The sequence below is a fragment of the Seriola lalandi genome, unplaced genomic scaffold (assembly GCF_002814215.2).
Source record: "Seriola lalandi dorsalis isolate HSWRI2012SDOR001 ecotype SW California unplaced genomic scaffold, Sedor1 jcf7180002054927, whole genome shotgun sequence".
NCBI lineage: Eukaryota > Metazoa > Chordata > Actinopteri > Carangiformes > Carangidae > Seriola > Seriola lalandi.
Genome location: NW_019525479.1, coordinates 1573191 through 1597622, shown reverse-complemented (window position 1 = coordinate 1597622; position 24432 = coordinate 1573191). Strand labels below are relative to the sequence as shown.

Below are 24432 nucleotides of genomic sequence, written 5' to 3'. Positions count from 1 at the left end.
AACGTTCGTCCTTTTCTTATTTATACTGTGCATGTACAGTTTGACTACTGAGCTCTGTTTCTGTCACCTTGATTTATGCTGCGTTGTGTTGGGCATGTGACCAGTGTTGACCTGGATCACATGAGATGTGTATTACTGACTTTTGAGGTTGTTATTTTACTTCATATCCAGATATATTCCAGTTATATACACAAATGCCTGCCAACCCTATCGCTACTCCTTTGTATAGCTTATATAGTTTGAGAGTTCTTTGGCCTGAGCTGGTGTTACTACCAGTGTTTGTATTGGGAGCTGGCCCAGCGCGGACCTCCATCCTGTGTGTTGGCTCACGTTGGCTCCGCAAGTTAATGGGCCATGGGGCACTGCGGGCCCCTGTGGGCCCCTGTGGGCCCTATCAGGAGCAACCAGCCATCCAACCAGTGAGTGCTCCTCAGCAAGCCTCATTAACCCTGTCACCCCCTCCAAACCCCCATCAGTGACTCACACGTGCTATGACTCAACACCCGCAGCTGAAGGTTGTGCCCCACCACCAGCGCCACCATCCATCCCTCACCACCAAGCCAACACAAGATAATAGGGCTCAGTCTAACTTCTATGTTGTATATCAGTGACAGGGTCTAATCTGATTCCAGCTCAGGTTCTACAAAAACAATTATTCAATAGCAATATGTTGTGCAGGGCGATAATATCATCTTCTTACCTAATGGGACAAAAATGGTTTTGGATGACGTCGTCTCTGTAACACTTACAGGCACGAAGAGGTTCAGGTAAATGCACAGCCAGATGAACTGAGCATGTGCCCAGACCATGTGTCTGCACTGTGGGTGTCACCACACAACTAAAGGAATCAGGGCTGCAAGTGATGAATATTTTCATTATTCGCTAATCTACAGATCATTTCCTCCATTAATCAATTATTTGCTTTGTTAAATATATAATAGGGGATTTGCTCATTGCAATTGTCTGACCAGCAGTCCAAGAAAAGCCACTCTTTACACTGGAGAAACTGGAACGAGAGACTTTTTGGTATCTTTGCATAAAATATTACTTGGATCAGTCAATTACCATAATGACTGACGGTTAAGTTTTTAACTTTTCTTAACATTTACTTAAGTTTAAATCAATTAACAATATAATTTTGTTTGTATGTCTCATCAGCACCAACGTACAGGCTACAGCCAGTACAGAAGACAGTAACTGCACCAGTACCATGTACCTGTAGAGTCCGTAGTGCCTCATGGCCCGGAAAATCTGCTGCTCATGCTGCACCACTTCATTCTGCAGTAGGTCCGACCGAAGATTATTTAAATGTATTGTGCATATACATAATAGCTGGGGCCTCACTGGCAAATGGGCCCAGGAAGTAAACTGTATATTATATATCAACATCTCAACATTTTGTTAGTGATAAACTCACATGGCAGCTGCAGATGGAATTTATAGTAAATTCTCATGAACATGTGTGGAATCATGGAAGAATATAAATATTTTGTTTTAATTTTTCATGTTTTAGGAGTCTGTGTAGTCATTGTTCCCTGGGCAGGGAAGCCCAGTCTTTTCCAGACAAACTCTCATGTTACGAGAAAGCCTGTTTTCCTATTCCCAGCTGGTCTCAGTCCTCAGCCAGGTTCTCTTAGCTGGAGCCACAGAGCCTCCTGCCCTTTCCTCCTGTGGGCCAGACTCCAAACCCTAAAATCAGATCCAGTTTTCACCCTCTTGTTGCTCCAAGGATGAACCTTAAATCCAGCACCTGGTGGCGGTCAAGGTCTCTGTTATTCTTACCAACAAATGCCTCACTCTTATCATCTGGACTTTTGCGTTAACACCATCACCAGGCTCCTGCTCCATCACTAGCCTCGGAGCCAAACATTGGTCAACACCTCTTTGCTAATTTTAAACTTTCTAGTCTCCAACACAAATTTTAACATTTTCCGCCACATCCTAGCTCCAAAATGAGCCGGCTTCCCGTATATCGATTTCCACCCTTTTTAGTACCAAAGCACACTTGAAAAAAAGCAACAGAACTATTATTGTATGCTCAAAAACAAAAATAGCCTCAGACAGCTGCCTCCCAGAATGAATTTTACTTTCTACTAGAACAAACAGACTTTTTTATGACAAGATTATTTAAACTTTTACCATGCAGAACATTTTATAATTTAATGCTGTAACTAATTTATTTTCATTTTTTATTAATGAATAGTTTATTTCTTCCAAGTAATTGATTAAACTCTTCAATGGACACTCCACCGACTTTACACATGAAGTTCAGTTCATTTGTATTGAAGAGTGATACTCAGCCAATGAAAGCAGTTGTATGATGTGTTGAGTTTAAAAAAAGACGAGCGGCATTTAGGAGGTAGTGGGATGATGTTTTGAACTTGAGCTGCATTAGTGACTAAAAGTCCTACCGCTTTAGTTTAGTATGGAAGTACAAAACTACATTTCTGGAGTGGCTTGTTTAATCTACAAAATGTCAGAAAACAAAAGTGCCCAGATCGTTTTTTTTTGTTTTTTTTGTCTCATTAACTGTCCAAAGATTTTCAATCTGCAGTGAAATATAAAACAGATAGAAGCAGCAAATTCTTCAAAATTGAGAATCTGTGAGCAGAGAATGTATTGCTTAATAAATTAGTTAAATTGATTATCAAAATTGTTGGTAATTAATTTTTTTAAAACTGTTTCAGCCCTGATGTCATTATGTATTAAATATACAGGACACTCATGAAAGAAACAGTAGTAAACACTAAACACAAAAGAGTTTGTGTGTTTACAGACATTTGTTTAAAGTAAGTAAAGTAAAAGATTTTTTTAAACATAATTAAAAGCTTGTCAATGAATTTTGTATTGTACGATTGTAGTTTGAGTCAATGGATCTATAAATACAATCACATAAGAAAAAGTGCTCCAGTTCCTTATTGCTTTAGGTAACATCCCTCCAGCCCCAGCCCTTTATGCTCCACCAGGCTTTTCCTGCTTGTACTGTCCCGGTCAACTAGCTCCATCCATAGGCCCAAACCTGGACTTCCACACCGCAGCTCACCTCCAGCGCCAGTCCTTGTCACTCTCCAAAGGCCGGGCTCTGCTATTTTTAGCCACGCTGCGCCTGTGCCGGCGTGGCTCCACTGTTTGCCTGGTGTGTGGTGTTGTGACAAGGGCCCGCATGGGAGCCGTAATGATACAGTGTCTCCGTCTCCCTCCTGGTGCTCAGATAGAGATTGTTTAAACAGTATCCTGAGCCGGGGACGGGTCCCATGACAACTCCATAAATATTTACCAGCAGCAGCCACGCCGCTTCGCTTGAGGAGAGCTCGTCTGCAGGCTACCTCTGCAATGTTTTTCTTTTGCCCTTTTTTTCCATTGTTGTCTCTCGCAACTGTAGTATGTGTTGTTTTGATGATTTCCTTTGGATGTTGTCGATGTCTTTTTTTTTTTTTTTTCTGCTAGCTCTGCTTTCACCTTTACACATCATCATCTGACTGGAATGTCAGGATGTCCTGTATGTTAGTGCTACATTGCATGTACACATGTTGCACATTGTGGTAAATACATTAAACGTGAAGTTCAGCAATGACACACATAACAGAAGAGCAAAAATGACCTCACACAAGTCTTGAAAAGATTTAAAAAGTCTCCTCAACAGGGTTTAATTTAATTTACAAAATATTTCCTCTTGCGCGCTGGTGGTAGTAATGTTAGTTGTAAAACATTTTTGTATGTGTATACACTTATAAACTGAAAGAGGGATTGTTGTGACAGTGGATTGTGCTACAGGAGGCTGTTCAGTCCTTTCTTGCGGAGTTTCAATCAGCACCATCAGGGGTCTGTTCAACAAAAGCGATTTGCAAGTACTACTTACACGTAGGTCGCAATTAGTGACAGCGTCCTGTTTAACAAATGACTGTCACATGCAAATGGCTTGTAGTCACCTGCAAATAAATATGTGTCCTGCTCTCGCCTGTTCATGCATGGGTCCCAAGTATGGTGTTTCTTTTGATTAGTTAAACATCTCAAGGTTGCTGCTGGAGGAAGTGATCACATATTGCAAGTAGCAGCTTGTGTGTTTCTGATTTGGTGAAACGGGCCCCAGGCCTATAGCAAACACTGTCGCTACAGCAGCTACAGCAGCTATGAAGCTCATTGCTTCATAATGGACAAGTGTTGCTTTTAGCTAAAAGCTGAAACGAACTTAAATTAATTGATCATTTTTAATTGGTTAAACCATTAATCATTTTTATGCCACATATCTGTTCCAGGTCGCATTAATTTAATTCATCATATCATTAGGATTTAATGTTATATACTATGTGATATAACAATAAATATCTGTAGGCCATTTTGATTGTGAAAACAGGTATTTATTTGCACTCTATGTGGTATTAAATTAAATCTAACTTGGAGAAACTCTGCTCACAGGTTAACAAACATAGTTCTGTCTCACTCCTCTTCTCTGACAGACGACGGGAAGATCTTTCACGGCAGCGGGGTCGGAGACGCTTTTGGTCCTCGCTGTTTCAAAGGTGACATCATGGGCTGCGGCATCATGTTCCCACGAGACTACATCCTGGATGGAGAAGGTGAGGGCACCGGGTTCAGGTGGTACAATTACACTGTCATTCATTAAAGCGGGTTGACGTGTTCGTGGGAGGTTTCGCTCTTAAACCTGATTACCGTGGTTTAGTATAAGACAGTTGCTGCAACAGTCGGTATTAACAGAGTTCATTGTGGGAAAGAAACTGGATTTGAACCAAGGTCCCCCGCATGGAAAACTGAGCAGTCACTCAAAGGCAAAATTTTTATCCCCCATCCTTTCCAAGAGAGACAAATATGGACTTTCCTGATCTCAGGTGATGTCAGTGCATCAGTTTCAAATAACCAAACATGTAATAACAATTCAGAAGTACTGCAATAATCAAATTTAAAGACAGCACAAGACAGCATCTAATGTCATCTGACCTTACGAGGGCCCACTAATAAGGCTACACATCTCATTTTGTGGCATTAATGAACATGTTTTGCAGTCTTCCTCCTCCACACTGTGTTACTTCGCTTGGTATTTCATCAGTTAATAAACCTGTGGCTCAGTGTCTCCTCCGCTCTGCTCTGCTTGCACATGAATGCCTTTCTCTCAAACACGCTGTGCTCCATTTTTGTCCTCAGGTGACATGGACGACTGGGAGCGGCTGGAGGTCCGCCCGGGTCACGCAGGTGTCCAGAACGTTCTGTACCTCAACGATGAAGAGGAGGAAGAGGAAGACGGGGAAGAGGCAGAGCAGGGACAGGAGGGAAGGAAGGTCACGGTGAGGAATACTCTAACACAGCTGCTTTAACTATCGCTACACACACATGTATTGTACACACAGTTTATTTTGCATGGCCATTAGGGGGCAGTGTAACAAGCTGTAACACATACTTGACAAATCATCATCTCATAAATCGAGTCTGGCAGACCTAGTGAAGAGTTTCTTATATAGACATGCAGCCAACAGAGCAACATCAGGATCCATCTGAACTAATGAATGTTGCATTGAATCACTTTAGCTGGGATTTGGTCTCCGCCAACTCTTGAGGGAAATTTCTGGCTCTTCAGCTGCTAAATTCTGCTAAATTCTTCATTGTGCTCACAAACTGGTCACTGTTGTTTGGTGCTAAGCAGGCAGTGAACAGAGGGTTTTCATCAGAGCTTTTTTGCTGAGAACATTATACATGTGGAGATGACAACAGAGGATAACAGTGGGTCCTGGGAGGAATCTGTAATGCTACGCTCATGTCATTGTTTAGGCTGTAATTTCTCACAGCTACAGACGTGTCGACAAATATGTGGCAAAATCCAGTTTTAACACTGACACCGTCAATTCAACAAATTTAGAGGGAATCATTAACTGTTTGTGTCTGATTTTCACTACACTACTACCGCAACAGATAAGTAACTGAACAAATGTGAACATTAGGGGTTAAAATTATGTGTGACCTCTCCCGAGCCGGAATTGGGGGCGGATTTCCTGAACATCCTATTCTACTGAGTTTCTGTGAATGCAGCAGAAGCAGCCAGATTAACCTGGAGGAGATTTTGAAGAGCAAATTGAAACTACGTTAAAATGTTTAGGAGACAATTTATAGGATAAAACTACTGTATATCTATACAGGTGAGTACAATACATAGTCAGGGCGAGGTATATGGAGATGCTTTAAAGTGCAGCATCACAACAGTCAAACTTTAAGCTACAGATGGACACATCCTTACATCTCCATTCTGTTTATACAGTGTCTATATCCTAAATAGCCAAAGTATTATGAAATTATATTTGTGCATCAGTCCTGACATTTTGAGCATGAGGAAAAGATTTTTTGAAAGTACATAGATTATTATCTATTGGCTTTGGGGTGTTTATAATAATTTTCGACAAGAACGCAGTGGACCTGTTGCTGCACCTGCACTTGCCATCGCCTTTCCACGTGTTGTTGTTGTTGTCGTCGTCATCGTCAGACTAGAACTCTTCCTGGGTTGTTATGCTGCTCCCCAAGAATCACATGTCCAATACCTACAACATCTACGACATCTACGGTACCTCCAGTACCTGTGATGGTGTAGAAAAAAAAGTAGAGTCACGTTTTCCGAATTTTGGCATCGACTTGGTACCGAAGTTTTGGCGCTTGTGGTTTCCCTGGTTACACTGTGCCACAATCTGTGCCAGCCAATCTTGAAAATGTATTTTTGATTGCCTCATTAAAACTATTAGTTACAAGAGGAGTAGAGAAGCACTGGGAGAATGGTAAGTCGACTCTCCACAGTCACATTTATATAGTTTATAAAGCTTTGTTACATATCTGGTTTTTATCAGCGTTTGTGAAATTACATTTTTAAGTTTAGTTCTGTAATTCATTAGCTTGCAATCAAGCTATCTTGGTAGGTAGCTAGCTGACCACTGCTTGATAAGTAGTCAATCAGCCTGATAAACAAACTAAGCTAAACCAAAGCACTGTAATAATCATTAATGTAGTTCCTTAAAAAAAAGTCCTGAGTTGATTATAATATTTATAAAGCCAGCTGACTTACTAATTACTAACCACCAGACAGGATGCTTTTAAAATGAGATGTGACACACACAGTGCAACAAAATCACATGATGGATTTACAGCAGATTGATTTAAAGTTGAGTTGTTTTAAAGGAACTACATTAAGAGTTGAAGCACAAATAAAATGCAAGATGCCCTGTGGATTTTTCTTATTTATTTCTTATCTTATTTTATTCCTGTTTACATTCACTGTTACTCACCACAGCATGTTTTGTGTATCCGTGAGGACTAACAAACGCACTAAATGCATTTCCAGACAAATTTTCGAAGCATTTTAAAAACTGCATTGTTTACATCCATGATTAATTGCTAGCAGTCTTCTCCTTCACTCCTTTGTGGGCACATTGCTGTGTTTCTTGGCTCGTTACTGCCACCTGTAGATCAGTGGGAGAGTGTGTCTTGTCGCGTACGTGCTCTGTGCGCACAGGAACAACCAGAGACCCACCTGTAACAACATTATGCTCTATCACTATCAGTGTTCAAAAAAACTCCATGACGTACCTTTAATATACATTACTTTTTTTTGTTTTTTTGCCAACTCTTCATGGAGTGCACTACACAGCAGGATAACAGCAATTGTTTTACATGACAAGGGCAGAAACTTCAGCGACTTGCATCATAATGATTACCCTCATTTTCTGGTGTAACATGGCTCCTGTGAGACCATCACTGTGATCTTTATATGGCAATCCACACAGGCGGCCAATCTCACTGAACCTCACTGTAATGTTCAGCACTGTGCAAAAGTTTTAGGCTCTTTAGATGTTTGGATTCTTATCCATCACACAACACCATCAGCGAGGCGTCAGATTGAGTCCAAAGGAGCCCAAACACACAGCCGGATTCATAAAGAACTATCTTCAGAGACAAGACGAACAAGGGGTCCTGCAACAGATGGCTAGACCTCCGCAGAGCGCAGATCTCAACATCATAGAGTCAGTCAGGGATTACATGAAGAGACAGAAGACACCGAGACTAAATCCTAAATCCACAGAAAAACTGTGGCAGGTTCTCAAAGGTGATTGGAACAACTTACCTGCCAGATACCTGAAAAACTGAGAACTGATGTTGTTTTAAAGGCAGACGGTTGTCACACCAGATACTGATTTGATTATTTTCTGTTTATTGCTCTTTGCATGAAGTCATTAGATAATTAAAAACTATTTCTGGCATTATTTTTGAAAGCATTAGTGTCTAAAACTTCAGCACAGCACTCGCTAATCATCTAACTGCTTCATGTTCAAACCGTTGTTTGTTTGTGATGGTTTTAATTACTGCGGTTTCACTTTGTCTTGACTCATAGCTGCCGGGCAAACTTGCCTGTGCAGTTGTGCAAGCAGAGGCCAAGGAGGTCATTGAGCGGGTGTGAGAGCACGCGGTACTGAAACCCAAGTGGGTGAGAATAGAACAGGCCGAATCATAATCCAGGGATTTGTCAATATTTATTCAGCAGGACACATTACCCTCAGTGCACTGCTCCATAACATTACAGAGGCCTCTATGGGCACGGCTGCACGTGTGTGAGGGTGATGGGGGGCGACCGTGTGTGTGTGTGTGTGTGTGTGTGTGTGCGCAATAGAGACCCACAGCACACACACACTGTACTGCTGCACTGCCGGTGTTGTTCAAACTAATGAAGCCTGTTGCAGTTTCACTTACCCTTCATCTGTAATTGAATAGCGGTTAAGCCTTTCTTTTTAGAGTGGGTGGCACAGTAAATGTTTGATATGTGACTCAGCCTGATTTATCGTAGACACACACTCCACAGTACTTCACTTGTTGTTTTAGTATGTCGGTATTTGTTCTCAGACTTGGAAAGAAGCCCTCAGTATTAGCATTGAAAAGCTTGTTGATGTTCTTTTGAGAACAGCTGGATAATGTTTGATCACTCGCTGATTTAGTAGAGACATGTACTGTAAACATTGACCCCCCCCCCACCCCCACCCCAAGAAGACAGACATTACACTGTCACCTATTTTTTTTAAACCATATTTCCTAACTGCACATAATTCCTGTTTACAAGTGGCACTCTCCAATGAAGTTTGTATTAGTATCAGTCATTATGAAGGACTTTTCTTTCTTGACTAATTGTTCCAATGCTCCATCGGGGGGTTTACCTTCACTGAAAGGCTCATGTTTGTGTATTTTAACTCACTGTCGCCCCCCTGTGGTGCTGCAGGTGTTCTTCACGAGGAACGGGAAGCTAATGGGCCGGAGGGAGATGGTGGTTCCTCCCGGCGGCCTCTACCCCACCGTGGGAATGCTTAGCAGCGGAGAGAAGGTGAAGGTGGATTTACATCCTCTCAGTGGATGAGCTGAGAGTTTGGACTGGACTTGTGATGCCCTGCAAACAGCTGGCTGCACTGTAGAGCTCACCCACAGTAGCCTAGCATGCTGCTAACACTCGCCAGAGCACACTCGGCTCAGCTGCACACATGCACGTCGCTGTCGTCTTCCTCGACACTACCCCCGGCTTTTATTTATAAGACTTGTATAGTACATTGTGTACATCTCACAATCATCACAGAAACACAACCAGGCCCTTCTCCTGGCTGTAAAGTAGCAGAGAGAGAGAGATAGATATCCTACATGAGCTGTGTAGGTTAACAGTGTGCAGTGTGCAGGAGTAGATGACTCCTGAGAGACATTTAACCGATAATACTATGCAATCTGCACTGCTATCATCCTCTCATCTAACCTCCGTTTGCATGCAGCGTGTCTCTGAAACACTGCGCTGTTAAATCCCGCTCATGAGGTCTGGCACGCTTGGTTTATTTCATTTGTCACGACCCCAAGCAAAGCAGAGCGAGGCCAACAGTTGTGCCGAGTCAGAGCTTGTTGGCACTTTTATGTTTCAGGGAATAGACCCTCTCCCTTTCTCTCTCCCTCTCTCTCTCTTTGTCTCTCTCTCTCTCTTTGTCTCTTTCTCAACCTCTCTCTCCCTGTCCCCTCTTTCTGGGTGAGGCTGCCCTCCTGTGAGCGATCAGGGACCTGCTGTTGCCCCAAACTCCCTCACTGCTCTCCTGGAGCTGGCTGGAAGTGAACAGTGGATCTGTTTCAATATTTCATTTTGGATCTGATTATTGTAGAGGATTATTACAAGTTTTAGTAATCACTACCAAACATACGATTCTGCTCCTGAGCAGCATCAGAATCAGACGTTTCCTAAGAGTGGATGAATAGATTTGTGAGTATTTTATAGTTACGTGTTGGAGCCGGAGTAAATGAACGTGTCAGGTATATTTTCTACAAGGAATCTGCAAAATACACATTTAAATTTATCTTCTACTTCAAAAGTTCAGGGAATGTGTTTGTTTTTTTTGTTTTTCTTTTGTTTCTTTTAGAACATGAATGAACATGAGGAGACTTTAAAGGAAGACATGCATACAGTGGGTGGACAAAATAACAGGAACACCTTATATCATGGAATCCAGTGTAACATAACAAACTACAGCCATAAAAAATAACCATCGTGTTCAATACACACCTGAAAGTAAAATTTACCTTTGCACCTCACACAGACGTATCAGTTTCAGGGCTATTGAATTGGATTCTGTCATACTGTAATGTGTTATACTGTTATTTTGACATTTCCATTTGTAGAGGTTTTACTCTCTGTGCATGTTAGCCCTCCATATGAAGGATTATTTTCTACTTTAATTTTCCTTTTTTTTTTCCAGTTTTAACCTTAAAGCTAGAATGATGTGATATTTATTTTTAGCTTAAAAACTGCTTAAGAGCCAAGAGACAGAAAATATCTAAATAATTTCTTGCTTTTCCAGTCAGAACATAACTTCCTCTCTGTGATGCCATATGTGGTGTATTATTAACTGCTGGATGTTTTTTTTTTTTTTAAAGTAAAAAGACAATGATGTTTGGTTGCTGCATGTGGTTTAACAAAAAAAAAAAAAAGATGTGCTTGTGTTCCAGCATATGACAGCAGCACCAGGGGCCTGTATCACAAAGTGAGATTAGTGGGGTGATCCAGATATCTTTGGGATTAGCTCAGGTTTTGTAGATGGAGAGGGACTTTCCCATTTGGTAAAGTGGTCTCAGACTTTTGACCCCACTGTAGCTCGTCCAGTCAACAGTCTAAAACCCAAAAGTTATCAATTTAATTATCTTGAGATGTAAGAAAACAGTAGATCCGGCTCATTTGTAACCAGATTAGATCAATATGGTAGCTCAATGCTGAATGGAGCAGAACCTGGTCAAAATAGTCCGACTGTCAGCCAATCAGATCACTGGAAAATTGAAGTAATCGTTCCTTCAGAATCCAAACATGGACGAAGAGTTTACAGTAGCTGCAAGTTTTAAAGAACAACAGAAACATTTTTATGTATTGCTTACATGATAATTATGACAAAGATAGAAGAAAGTGCCACTAATGATTATTTTCATTATTGATTAATCCACCAATTATTTTCTTTATCAATTGGTTGAAAGGGGTGAAAATATCTGTTACAATTTCTTAAAACCCAAGTGGGTGTTTTCAGATAACTTGTCCAATCAACAGTCTAAAACCCAAAAGTTTTAAACTTAATTTATCATAGGACTGATCCATGTGTCTACTCTGGGTTTAACACTGAGGTACAACCAACAGGCTAATGAATGATTATTATAGCTGCATATTAATTGCCTGTTAATTAGCTGTTTAAATACATGCAACATTTCAGGAGGATTGACCTAGTCAAGCAGTAATTTCTGTTCAGTCTAATCACAACAAATTTGTTCTTAAGAGAATTTTCTTGTATTTCAAATTTTCTCTTCGGTTACGATTGGAAATTACGAGTGGTCCAGAAATCATGAACAGATGCTCTGCTTTTCACCACAGGGGAAGAAACACTGATTTTACATAAGGATCATAATACCTTAATCAGAATTATTTGGAGTTCAAACATGATATTGCCAATTTACTGACAGTTTATGTTTTGTAAATATATATATATAAGTACTAAAATAGTACTACATTTAAAACGTAGAGATGAAATTAATTATTTACAAGTTTGTGCAGCTAAGAATCTGACTTGAAACTCGTACGAAGTATATAATTTTTTTTTGCATCATGCCCATCGTCTCTTTTATTCCATGCGTTCTTTTTTCTCAAAACCTGGTGCCTATATTACCCACAATGCAACTCAACCACTGATAGTTTGTTCAGATCCAGGTGTGTCATGCTTTGAGCTGCTAACCTCACATAGAGATAAGGAGTGGGCTACATAGGTCCGGTAAATTCACTTCTTTCTAACCATCTACAAACTCGTAGACTTCAGAATCCAACTTCTAGGGAGTTGTCAGATTTCACTCGTCTCCCGCTGGAGCCACAGAACATGAACTTTTTTTTTCCACATATATGCAGCAGGACTCCAGAAGACCTATAACTAGACTTTGATGTGTACATTTGGTTTAGTTCCCCTTTAACAGTTCCAGTTTAGTAAATAACGGTTATCCAGTATCACAGATGTTTGGCTCAGTTAAACAGGCGACCCCCACAGAGTTGAACTTTCTTCGTGATACAGGCCCAAAAGCTGAAGCAATCTGTGTAGGAGAATGAGAAATACTGTTGGGTTTGTCATATTGTGTAAGTGGGAGCTGGTTTCCACACAAATAATTCTGAGTGATGATTTTTTTTTTTTTCTTCTGTTTGATTAAAGGGAATGATACCAACATTATTATTATTATTATTATTATTATTATTATTATTATTATTAGCTAAATCGGTTAACCAAAATCTTCATCAAATTGGTTTTGTCTGCATCCTCACATCTGTATCTGTCCATTACAACATCAGCAGCCCTGTAACTTTAAAGTACATTCCTCTGTACCTTCCTGTAAGGTGCATGCAGCAGGTTTTTGTAGTGTTTTGGCCTGAGGACAAACCGCATCATTCATAAACTAGGATACTGCAAACAGTAATGCTAGAGATATAACATGCTGTAAAATTACGACACAGGGTTTAACTGTTAAATCACATATCTGCTGGAGATTGTATGTTTTGTTTTTAGCTGTTGTCATGCATTTGTTTTAGAGTCATCTGTATAGACATGTTAAAAAATGTGAATCAGTCTGTTTTTCTTCTCCTGCAGGGCTGGATAGAGACTTAAATACAGGTTGTTACAGCCTAAACTGTAAAACCTAAGCTAGACAGTGCAAAGATATTAATGCGACACTGATGTGGACATTTCGGCCACATCTAAGTTCAGGGTATTAAACTCACTTATATTTAAGTTTACTCAGAATCTCAGTTTACAAAAAATGACACCTTTCAACCAAATTAGAGCTAAATCTGGTTAAAAGTTTTGTAGTGTCTTCAAACGTACTCACCAAGGACTCCTGTAATAATAATCCCTCGCCGACTTGCACTATAACGGCCTTGTTCAGTACATGTATGATCATCAATAAAGGTTTCAGCAATGTAACAAAGTTGTGTATTGTTTTATTTTAAATGTTCTAAAAGTTTGTCCAAGTAGCTCCAATGTTTTTGAGCCTGAGGTTCAAAAGTTGTGATTTATAATTACGGTTTCTATTTTATAGATGCTTTATTAATCAGTTATGAGCCGATCAGAATCAGTTTTTTGGGTTGCCAGGTTGTGGAAAATCCCTCAAGCTGGTGTTTATCCTTTATTTGGTAATAATGAATTTAGAAATGTTCATAAAGTTTCTTATGAAATCTAGTCTGCAGTTAAACAAAGTTATTAATTATGGATTCACCTACATTCACAGAAAACATTCTCTGCGTGTTTTTCCAGAAGGTAAGTCTATGAGATGAATTTTGTCCATTAATAAAATTGCAAAGAAATGTGGGTTTGCAAACTATCAACCAGAAAAGCAAACCAAAATTATTTTCATTCCATTATGACAAAAAGCTATAATGTAAAATGCAAGAAATTATGAGATGCAAAAGGTTTTTTGTATTTCACATTGTGGCTCTTTATATCAGTCAAATTTTGAATTGAAAAGTTTGGTTTGCAGTTTTTGTTGAATAGTTTGCCATCTCAAATTTCTTTGTGTGTAATACTACAGGTCTGTAGGCAGAGTATTAGCATGAAAACATTCCCACAGGATTAGTGACTCACGCAACATGTTTAGTATATAACAATTTATTTAAACAGTAGCAATCTAGGATATTTGGTCCCCTGGTTTTAAAAACAACAGTACAACATTATTCAGATCCAGTTGTAAGTCGTCAAAATGGAAACAAAAGAGCAAAGAAGTGTATTTTTTTCCTGTGTACATGGCAACTGAAAGTAAAGTGACAGCTTTATTTTCTACAGACACTGTCCAAAACTCACCAAGCCCACCAATTATTTATAAAAATGGAAAGAAGAAAGTGTTGTGTTTTCCCAAAACAGTGCTAATTGCTCTCAGCACGCCCAATAAACAACTACATGAAGAGACGAGACACATTAGCTGTAAATTTCCCACATCTTGGTTTGATAAAAAAAAACCCTGTAGTTGGTATTCATAACAGATTACGAGGCATCCAATGAAATTAGAAAATTACAACAGTTGTGTACACAAAAATAAAACATCTATTCTATGTGTCACAACCTTTTTGACATTTCTGTTCTAAAAATATTCATAACATGGGCCGTGATTTTAAATATTGGACTTTTAAAAAAACTAATTATGTCGGAGCGACACGATCTCCCAACAGTCTTGTAAAAACTATGTAGTAGGAATGGCTTTAAATGTTTTTGAAAAACAGTTAGAAGAGGCACAAATAAAGAGCTCAGTAGAGTTCACACTAGACACTGCAGCAGTTCTCTTTTAAGAAGAGAAGAAGAAGAATACGTCTAAAGAGAGAGGGAATGTTTAGAAGTCCTGTAAGCGTTCATGATCATCTTGTTGGCCAAGAGGTTTATACATCCTCTTCCCCCTCTTCGTCCTCGTAGTATCGGTTTCGTTTGATCATCTCCTCCACCGTGAGGACCTCCTGCTGTTCCTCCCCTTTGTCATCCACCTCCTCGCTGTCCCAGAATCCCACATCCTGAGACGAGCGGCTGGCCTCCACCTCTCCCTCAGGAGATGAGATGGCTGTGGGCTCCGTTGGCATCTCCTCCAACACACCTCCATCTTCCTCCTCCATCTTCTCCTCCTCTTCCTCCTCCTCCTGGTTCTCAGGTTCAGGTTGTCCCCTCGGAGCATGGTCTTCATCCTGGGTGAGATGATGGTCTGTCATGTCTTCACTCTTCATCTCCCCCTCCTGCTCCTCCTCTCCTGAGCTGGTGTGAATGTCTACGCAGCTGTCTTCGGTCGGCGTCTGGCTCTCTGACGACTGGCCGCCGTGCTGCAGCTCCATGCTCGAGGGTTCAGGGCTGAGCTGCCGGTCGTCCACAGGAGGAGGTGGACTCTGTTTTCTGGCCTCAGGAGCAGGATTGTTTCCGGTCTGTCCTGCCAGTGTGAAGGGCAAGCTGCGCTCCTTCAGGGAGGAGCTGCGGCGCAGGCCGGGCGTCTCTCTTGCCTGTTCAGGGGGTGAGGAGGGGGATTCATCCTCTGGTGGCCACTTGGCTTTGATGGGCTTACCAGCAGAGCCCCCCTCAGTGGTTGTTGTGGCTCCACTGTGGCTGTCCTCCGTCTCCGTGCGCGGCGGCCAGGAGATTTTCAGCCGGCGGGTCTCGGTGGGTCTGTCAGCCTTCTCTGATGATCCCTGTCCCAGAGCCTCCATAGTGGCCATCAGCACGTTGACTTTAGCCAGCGGGGAGTCCTCCACGCTGGGGCTTTCCAGGTCGGAGGCCGGAGCTGGACTTGGGGTCTTTGGCTTGGTCTGAGCGTTTGACTGTGGCGACGTCTCACCTCCCTCACCTTTGCCCTCCCACAGCTCTTTGTGGGGCCGGTGGCCGAAACCCTCGTCGTAGTTGCCCTTGGCCTTGAAGAGTTGGCAGAAGTGCGGCTTGCAGTAGACGTTGTTGTGTAGGGAGGCGTAGTTCGCCAAACTATGCAGGAGAGGAATGAAAGAGGGAGACACAGTTAGGGACTGTATGAAAGATCATCATAGACTCTGTTTTGTGTCTTGCTTCTATGTAGACATAGACAGACATTATTATGGCTTTTGTCATTAAGACAAACAGTACGTGTCTTTTACGTGAACAGTGAGTTACAATGGAAGAGGACTGTTGTTCATTCACAGGAGTTTGAAAATGTGTCGGTCATAGAAGTCTTAATTAATGACCATCACCACACACTTTGTCTAAAGGGTTTTTCATTTATTCATCCATGTTGTTGGCTTGAATGAAAATTGAATGAATGAGAGAGGTCTGATGCTTATTGTGGTTACTTTTGCCCCAAGGGTAAATACATCTGATATGAGAGGAATCTCCTCAGCAACAACTGGCTCTTTCATAGTGTTTCCTGATTTTTTAAACAGATTTTATTTTCTTTGTGCTCGTGATAAAAAGATTATAATAACACATTTTTTTTTAAAGTAGCAGAACAATTCAGACTTGTGCCATGTTGGGAGTGATATGGACATCATTTTTATTTATTTTTTGCATCCTCCTCACCTGAGTTTGGTGTTGCAGTGCGAGCAGCGGAAGCAGGAGCTGTGGTAAACGTGCTGGTTGGCCACCAGCCTCTCCAGAGGATAAACCGTCTTCAGACACGACACACAGGTTTCTCTCACCGGCAGCCGGAAGTTCTGCACGCACACACACACACACAAAAAAAGTTAATTCATTCATTCATTCTCACATAAATCGTCAATGTGTGTGTTAAAGTGAACAATGTGAAGGTTTCCTGTGATAACTTACTCTGGGAGTCTTGGACTGAGACGAGTCTTTCTGATTGGAGGATGCTGGGGTGCCAGGACCAGAGCCTGTGGGAATCACACAATAACCAGGATAAGAAAAGGCAGTTGTGACTTCTGAACACTAGAGGGAGCTGTTCTCATGTTTAATAGAAGCAGAGTGTTGGACTTTTCCACATAAACTTACATGTAGATGCTCAGGAATCCATAATAAATCAATGGATAGAGTTTAGAAGTTAAACATGACTCCTGTTCTTATCAAATGATTAATACTACAATAATACTAATACTAATTAGTACTAAATGTACTTTATGCAGTGGATAACAAAATAATGTTATGGATAAAGGTTTGAGATGAACTCCTACAGACTAAACAATCAACCTCACGTGCTTAAATTTTGCCACACTTAAGGTGTTTTTCCATGAACATCTACTCTAATGAGAACTCATTACAGGAGAAAATTCCTATCATCTAGAGTCATATGAAGACATGGAAACTTAATTACCAGCACTCTCAGCAGTAAAAGCTTTCCTGCTGTTTGGCTCAGACTCTGGACTCTGTAACAAGAAGAGAGAAGATGTGAGAAGAAAATATCTACATCACAAACGGCCACATATTTTAATGTGACAGGCTTTACATTTTGTTAAAGTCAGACTCCTCACCAAGTCCAGAGTGCACGGAGGGACGTTCTCCTTCTGCTTTCCACAGAAACTGTCCAGTTGATCACTCTGAGAGACACACAAGAGACGAGATATGATGTTGAGAAACAAATTATAAAAACACTTAAACCCACAGTGCTGCTTCATACATGACGAACTTTCATCCTTTAAAATTTGATTGTCTGAGCTTCTTAGCTTACGCCACTATGCTGAGATGAATCTTGGCTGCCTCCAGTCCAGAGTTAGTTTGGGTGATTGGATTTGACTAAAGCACAAAGCAGTTACCTTGAAAGCTTTAGAGCCAGACAGAGAAGTGGTGCAATGTTGACGAGCCTCTTGTGACTCGGTGTGCAAAGGGAAATATTGAGAGATAAAGCAGTCTTGGGGCGTCCTTGTGGCCTAGGGGTTTCAGGCACTGACCCTGAAATGCAATGTCCCTTTTCTTGCGTTCGGCTCGAGACCTTGTGCCTCTGTTTGCAAAATCACAGATCTGATCGTAATCCGTCTTGGTTTTCCCAAGCTACATGAAAATCAAGATCAGACCTCCTTCAGTCCAGAGGGCAACAGGTGGCAACGTACCTGAATTTGTTTAGTTACAACAGTAACAGGTGCAAAAGCTAACACGTATCCATAAACTAACACAAACACATGCATGAGTTTTGTTATTGAGCTTTGAGCAAGACAAAAGTTTCATCTCATCCCCTGTGCTCCCTCACCCTTACAGATCAGATCAACAAGTCGGTGTGTCTTCTGCATGATCGATCGAATGTATCGAAATCACTGGAGCCGATTTTTCCTGTCGGTTAATACGGCAGAGAGAGCAACAGCTAATATCAGTGTAATTTCATTTTTACTCATGTAGTTACACTATGGGAGGAGTAAAGATTACATATGCATCTTGGAGAGGCAGATGCCTTTACGCATTTTCAACATCTGGCGAGTACGCAGCTCAAACCACCTCCTGTGTTGGTCTGAAATGTGTCTTGGTTGCATTTACATCTGGCTTTTTAAAATATCCAATAGCTATTCAATCCGCCTGGTGGAAAATCTTGGTAGGTTTTGATAAGCATTGAGTGTGAAACACAACATTCCTGCTCCGAGTCCAGCCAGTGACCTTTGTTGCAGCACATTCCCCTCTCGTTTCCTGTTGTCTCTTTATTGTCAAATGTATTATAAAAAGCATTAAAATGTCACAAAAAAAACTCACACTGACTGAGGTGGGAGGGATGTCCTGTTTGGAAATGGCAGCTTGGTAGAGGGCCATCCTGTCCCGGAGAGGAGTGGACTCTGCAAGACTTCCATCTGGTACAACAATGCACAGATGTACACAATATTGAGATGTTGATGTCTAATGAATGTAAAACGACGCATTGACTGATTGTAATAAATTAAAACTTGACCACAGTTCATTATACTTTGAACCAAAAACCTCAAGAAATCAACATTTTCCAGTCGAGGTTCAGGTTGTTGGGCTCAGAGCAGATCCTCCAAACTGGGGTTTTGCAAGTAAAACTATTTCTAAACAAATTCAGCACAAATTCAGTTTTACACCATCTGTATTTTCTCACTCCATTAATTCCTGGGAACATCTGGTGAGTTCTTTGTTACAAGACAACTGTTCCTGTTCAGGACTTTTTTTTCCCTTTCTTTTTTTTTTTTCCACCCGTCCCAGTTCAGACGGAGTGCAGGCTGTGCTGGTTAGTCATGCAGGCTGTGGACAGGAACACGAGGTCAGGAGTCGTGTGCAGAGAGGAGGGAAACAGGAGTCTGTCTCTTCCTGTGCTCTCTGAAGCAGTAGTCTGCTGATCACAGTTGTTTTTACAGCGGCCTGTGTCATCACTTCTGAGATTTTCATTTCTGGGAAGGATGTAATCAATCCAGAGGAAGAGGACGTTGTTTGTGACTCACTGAACAGGACCAGAGAACAATTCTGGATGTGCAGATGAAGTGACTTAAACAAAAGGTTTTGTAAGTCTGAGCCCAATAGAGAAGGCTACGTTTTTTTCCCCCGAACAAAACAGATATATTTCTCTTTACAGTTGTTTTCAAAAGCAGCTATAATCATTATTTTTATATTAACAATGAATGAAAAGATGCCGTGTTGGTTCAAGGTATCACTCAAAGTGACAAATCCACAGATTATCACAATTCTGTTAAACCTCATCTCTGTAGAATATTTTAGTGTCTTTCAGTAGATTGTTTTCAACCACAGTTGAAAGAGCCAGATAATGGTAGAGGGAGTCGAGACCAAAAACAGCTGAAAGAGAGCGAATATTTTACTAAGATTCATTGGGTGATCAGAAACACGACTCCAAATGATGATAACGTCGCTCCTTGCAATTTAAATTAAGTAAGTTAAAATGAGTCAAAAACAAGTATATTTTAGTTAACCTTCATTAAACTATTGGTAAATATTAGTAAAATTGACATATCAGCTTTTCATATAGCAATCGTGTTAGTAAACAGTTGCTTATTTACACATCCAACATACAGAGCAACATTCATATATTTACAATGGTATAACTTTCACTCTCGACCGACTCCTGAGAAAAATCTCTCTCTTTAGCTGCTAAAAGCCAAAATGGTCAGAGAAAGATGATAGTTCTCTGTGGGTTTATCACAACGAGCGACAACCTTCACTTCATACAAAGTGTATGTATATACAGTATTTATAGGTCTAACAGATACTAATTTACTGTGGGTTCAATAATAAACTTTAAACCCCATTCTATAATATTAAACTTAAAAAGTGCTACACAACCCTTGAGTCTCGCTCTTTCCTCATTTTCTAATCATCTCAAATGTGCAAAAATACATTAAAAATATATAAGTACCTCCTAGTAGCTGGTCCATGTTGGCAGTGTTACTGCTGTTGCCTCTACTCGTCTGCTCTCTGGACACCTGCAAAAAAACCAGACAAGAAAACAGATCAGTCGGGTGGTGTAGAAAATAAACACACACAAGGCAATAAAACAGAAGTCAAAGCACAAAATCAGCTTCAGTGTGTCCTGTGTGGCCTTTTCAAACACACACACACACACACACACACACACACACACACACACGATGCTCACATGTTTCAGCGAGTGGAGCAGACAGCAGACTGGAAGCACTAGTGTCCATCAGGATGATCAAAGTGTAGAGGGATGAACAAAACGCAAGGACAAGAGGTAGAGTGGTGTGTGTGTGTGTGTGTGTGTGTGTGTGTGTGTGTGTGTGTGTTTGTGTGTGTTCGTTTAGTCCAAACCTCTTTAATCCCCTTATGAGCTCAGAGAGACGGAGTCTGAGACAGACACCCCGTCTGTCCACAGCCGCCAGCCAGAAAACAAACTGATCATTTCTCTGTCGTGGTTTTCAGACCTTCAATTTACACACCTGATAAACTATGAATATAATGAACATATAATAATTCAACCAGGAGTTTTAGATAGATAGATAAATAAAGTATCTATCTATCGACCTGACACGGGTCATAGTTATGTACGATCAGTTTCTAAAGAACCAGAGCTTTACTATTCATTCAATGCAGGATGGGTGCAGACAGAGAGGCCCTGCTGTCACCATAAAAGGGAAACTTTAATATCTGATATTGATATACATCTTGTTGATCTGAGGTCACTGCAGCCGACAAGTCTCAACTCTCCTGCATCAGTCAAACCACTCCCACTGACAGTCATGCCAATCGCTGCACTGAGTCACTTCAGGTGCAGATTACACGATAGGTCAGACAGTGACTATGACGCCTCGACACATTTAGCCTTCAGTCTGCGAGAGCCACAAGCGACTCGCCTTCACCGTGTCTCCAGCCCCTGTTCAATAGATTTAAAAAAAAATAAAATCGTCTAATGTGTGGTTTTTCTCTCTGTGTCTGTGTTAGACTCGGTGCCCGGAGCTGCCGGCTGAGCGCTGATAGGCTCAGAGCGTCTGCAGGCTTCAGCAAGTAAAGTAGGGAAAGATTTCACAACAGAAAACAAAGCTGAGGTGAGTGCAGGTGTCACACACTGAAAAACAACAAGTACGGTTCAGACAAGTTAACGATCAGTGAATCATGGCTCAGCGCTGCGTTTTTGGCTCCTTTTCATTACGAGTCTCTCAAACAACACATAACACAGCCCTGTGTTTTTAGACCACACACAGCTCTGTTTTGTGCATTTAAAGCCTGCACACCTTTTAGCACACGTAGAAAAGAGTGATAAAGTTAGAGACCTGACTCAGTATTTTGTCAGTAACGAGCATCATCTAGCTAAGGTTTACAATTCACACCACAACAAGTAAGAATCAAACCCCTGAGGCCACTGAATTCAACACGGGTGTGTTTTACTACTTATGAATTCAACTTCTAATTTAAAAAGAGGAAAATGTAACTACAAAGCAAAGCTATGCTGGTATTAGCCAGTGGTGGAAGTATTCAGTATTCAGATCCTCTACACATGGCAACAGAGAAATATAATCTAAATATAAAAGTAAAACTGAATTCACAATTTTACACTGGGCAAAGTAGAGACGTATTTGCAGCAAAATGCAGTGAAGTATCTAAACTTAAAAATTAAATAATTTATTATCAGTTATTTTGTAATTATTTATGACAGCTGGCTGATATGGAGCTTAATTTGGCCATTTAATACACTGTTAAATATATTGGATATTTACTGGATATTTAACGATACATGTGTTCTGTGTGTAAAAGCTGCAAAGGCACGACGGCAGAATGAATCTAGCGTAGTAAACATTACAAAATGTACAATATTTCCTTTTAAAAGATTGAAACAGGCTGCTGGAGTAGAACTATAACATAGAAATATTTTATTTAAAGTATCTCACAAATGTATTTAAATACAACGGGCTACTTGAGTAAAAGTACTGGGTTGTTTTCCGTTACTGGTATTAGCCATGTTTAGTTTAATTTAGTATAATCAAAATCTTTCAGGTGCTTATTTCAGACTGAAGCAACAACAAACAGCAACAACCTTTTAAATACACCATCCCACCTGTGGACACTTTGGCCTTGACTACTTTAGTCACGTTTTTCGTCTGGACTCAGTCTTCACACAATCTACCCAACTTATCAGTTACACACCGTTTGAAAGCTCTTAGTTTCCTGATTCTATCTATGCAAATCATTTCAGGATCCTCGTATCACTGCGACAGCTGTTGACACAGAACTGGTTTGGACTTGTGGCCTTGACTTCAAAGTGTTTTCCACACAAAAGCTACAGGCCCCATACTCTCCTCCAGGTCTGTGCCTCTGTAGCTTTGGTTCAGTATCTCTTCTACGCATTCTGACTTTTTAATTTGTAAAATTTAAAGAGTAACCTTTTGAAGGAGACCAGGGTGATGACTGTAACCACAAGGGTTAGAACAAAAGATAATGCGATTTGGGTGCATTACTGTATATTCAGGCTGGTGTCTATTAAGGGGTTAAATCTTACAGTTCTGAACTGAACTTGAATCCTCCGATCAGGTGAGCAGTATGAGTATAACAGATGATGTCATGTGAGGGCGGGTCAGGACTGAGTTAAACATCACAGCTTGTTATCATGAATAATACACATGTATGACAAGATGCACTGACTGAATCTCGACTGTGGGCAGCAACACTAATGAGCACTCGGACTGTAAGTGGGCTCCTGTCTGGCTCTGAAGAACAGAGACAAATCACAAACAAAAGACACCACCAACGCCACCATCATCATCATCATCATCATCATAATGAATGCATCCCCAAGGGTGGATTATCTTCCACAGACTGGAGGTGCAGCTCTGTAAGGGGGGGGGGGGACTGGTTTGCATGTGTGTGTACATGAGGAGGGGGTGTAAACATGTGGGGGTCAGTGGGATGTAAACAAGCAGGCGGGCCATACGAGGCCAGGCTGGGTCTCAGGAGGCTGGATCAGCGGGCCAGACAAAGAATCTGCTGCTAATCCTGATACTATTAAAGCGCTCATTCAGACTGACAGACTGACTTGCAGCTCCCATCTCGACCCCACCCCTTCCCTAAACCACCCACACACACACACACACACACACACAGTTTACCAAATACTCTACCCTCAAAACAAAGACCAAAGAGGAAGGCACCTACAGCATCAGCTAACAGCCTTTAAACACTGTAATATGCTCAGCCCGAGCCACACAGTAATACAATTCAAAGTGAGCTGACACAGCTGAAGGGAGCCACTGATAAAAGTAGCCCATGAAGTGGACTCTGAGGAGCTGTTTTCATTACAGAGACTTTGCAGCCGTGCCGTCTAAAAGGCCTCTTTGAGCTGCAGTGAAAACATCCTAATCCAACAGAGAAGTCAACACAAACACAGAAAGTAAAAGCAGACAGTGTCTCAGGGTAATGAAGCCCAAACAAAGAGAGCAAGAAACACCACATGGATGTATAAAATGAAAAGCACCATAGCTACCTCCTGCGAAGAAAGAAAAGGCGGCAAGGGATGAAGAGTCAGCAGAGAGACGGAGGTGAAGCCAGGTCTGAGGTTGAGTTTGATGGTGTGACTGAATCCAGCAGTGACGGGACTGAGCTCCAGAGGAGAGAGGCACAGACTGAGCAGAGCAGCCCAATCTGGCTTATGGCAGGGGAGATGTGGGGAAGGGTCTCTGGAGACTGTTTTGGGGGGAGGAGGGAGAAGGGAGGAGGAGGAGGAGGAAGAGAGACTGGGTGGGATAAGGAAAAGGCGACAGGGAGCAGGTGTTCCTAGGGGGGCTGTTCAAAGGGGGGTGTGGCCGGATGAAGGTGGGGACGATGACAGGAGGGGAGGCAAACTATGTCATGGTTACGGATGGGTAAGGGACCCCCCACCCCCTTACCCATCTGTAACACTGGGTAAGGAGGGGTTAAGGTTTTCTTTTTTTTTTTTTAAAACTGTGTCATGGTGCTCTGGCTTCAGACAGAATAAAGCGGCAGGCGTACGGGGTGGGGTCATTTGGGACGGGGGGGTGGTGGT

General features: G+C 41.4%; 2 protein-coding genes across 5 annotated transcripts in view; one reads left to right on the top strand and one right to left on the bottom strand.

The window, feature by feature from the left end:
* The window catches only part of spryd3 (SPRY domain containing 3), a 56134-nt gene extending 42634 nt beyond the window's left edge, over window positions 1-13500 (top strand). For 2 of the 3 annotated variants that reach the window (XM_087170080.1, XM_087170081.1), the window contains exons 9-12: window positions 1159-1283; window positions 4458-4577; window positions 5161-5300; window positions 9257-13500. In XM_087170080.1, the coding sequence (XP_087026206.1) occupies window positions 1159-1283; window positions 4458-4577; window positions 5161-5300; window positions 9257-9284 (413 nt within the window). In that variant the 3' untranslated portion in view covers window positions 9285-13500. The remainder of the gene's footprint in view (window positions 1-1158; window positions 1284-4457; window positions 4578-5160; window positions 5301-9256) is intronic. The other variant, XM_023392999.2, reaches the window with a different exon arrangement.
* Window positions 13501-14161: 661 nt separating this feature from the next.
* Window positions 14162-24432, bottom strand: part of lima1a (LIM domain and actin binding 1a) — a 22834-nt gene continuing 12563 nt past the window's right edge. The window contains exons 5-11 of one of the 2 annotated variants that reach the window (XM_087170079.1): window positions 20317-20383; window positions 18696-18784; window positions 17486-17551; window positions 17329-17380; window positions 16827-16891; window positions 16581-16714; window positions 14162-16013 (exon numbers count right to left, since the gene is read on the bottom strand). In XM_087170079.1, coding sequence (XP_087026205.1) covers window positions 14939-16013; window positions 16581-16714; window positions 16827-16891; window positions 17329-17380; window positions 17486-17551; window positions 18696-18784; window positions 20317-20383 — 1548 coding nt within the window. In that variant the 3' untranslated portion in view covers window positions 14162-14938. Of the gene's footprint in view, window positions 16014-16580; window positions 16715-16826; window positions 16892-17328; window positions 17381-17485; window positions 17552-18689; window positions 18785-20316; window positions 20384-24432 lie in introns of both variants that reach the window. The other variant, XM_023393005.2, reaches the window with a different exon arrangement.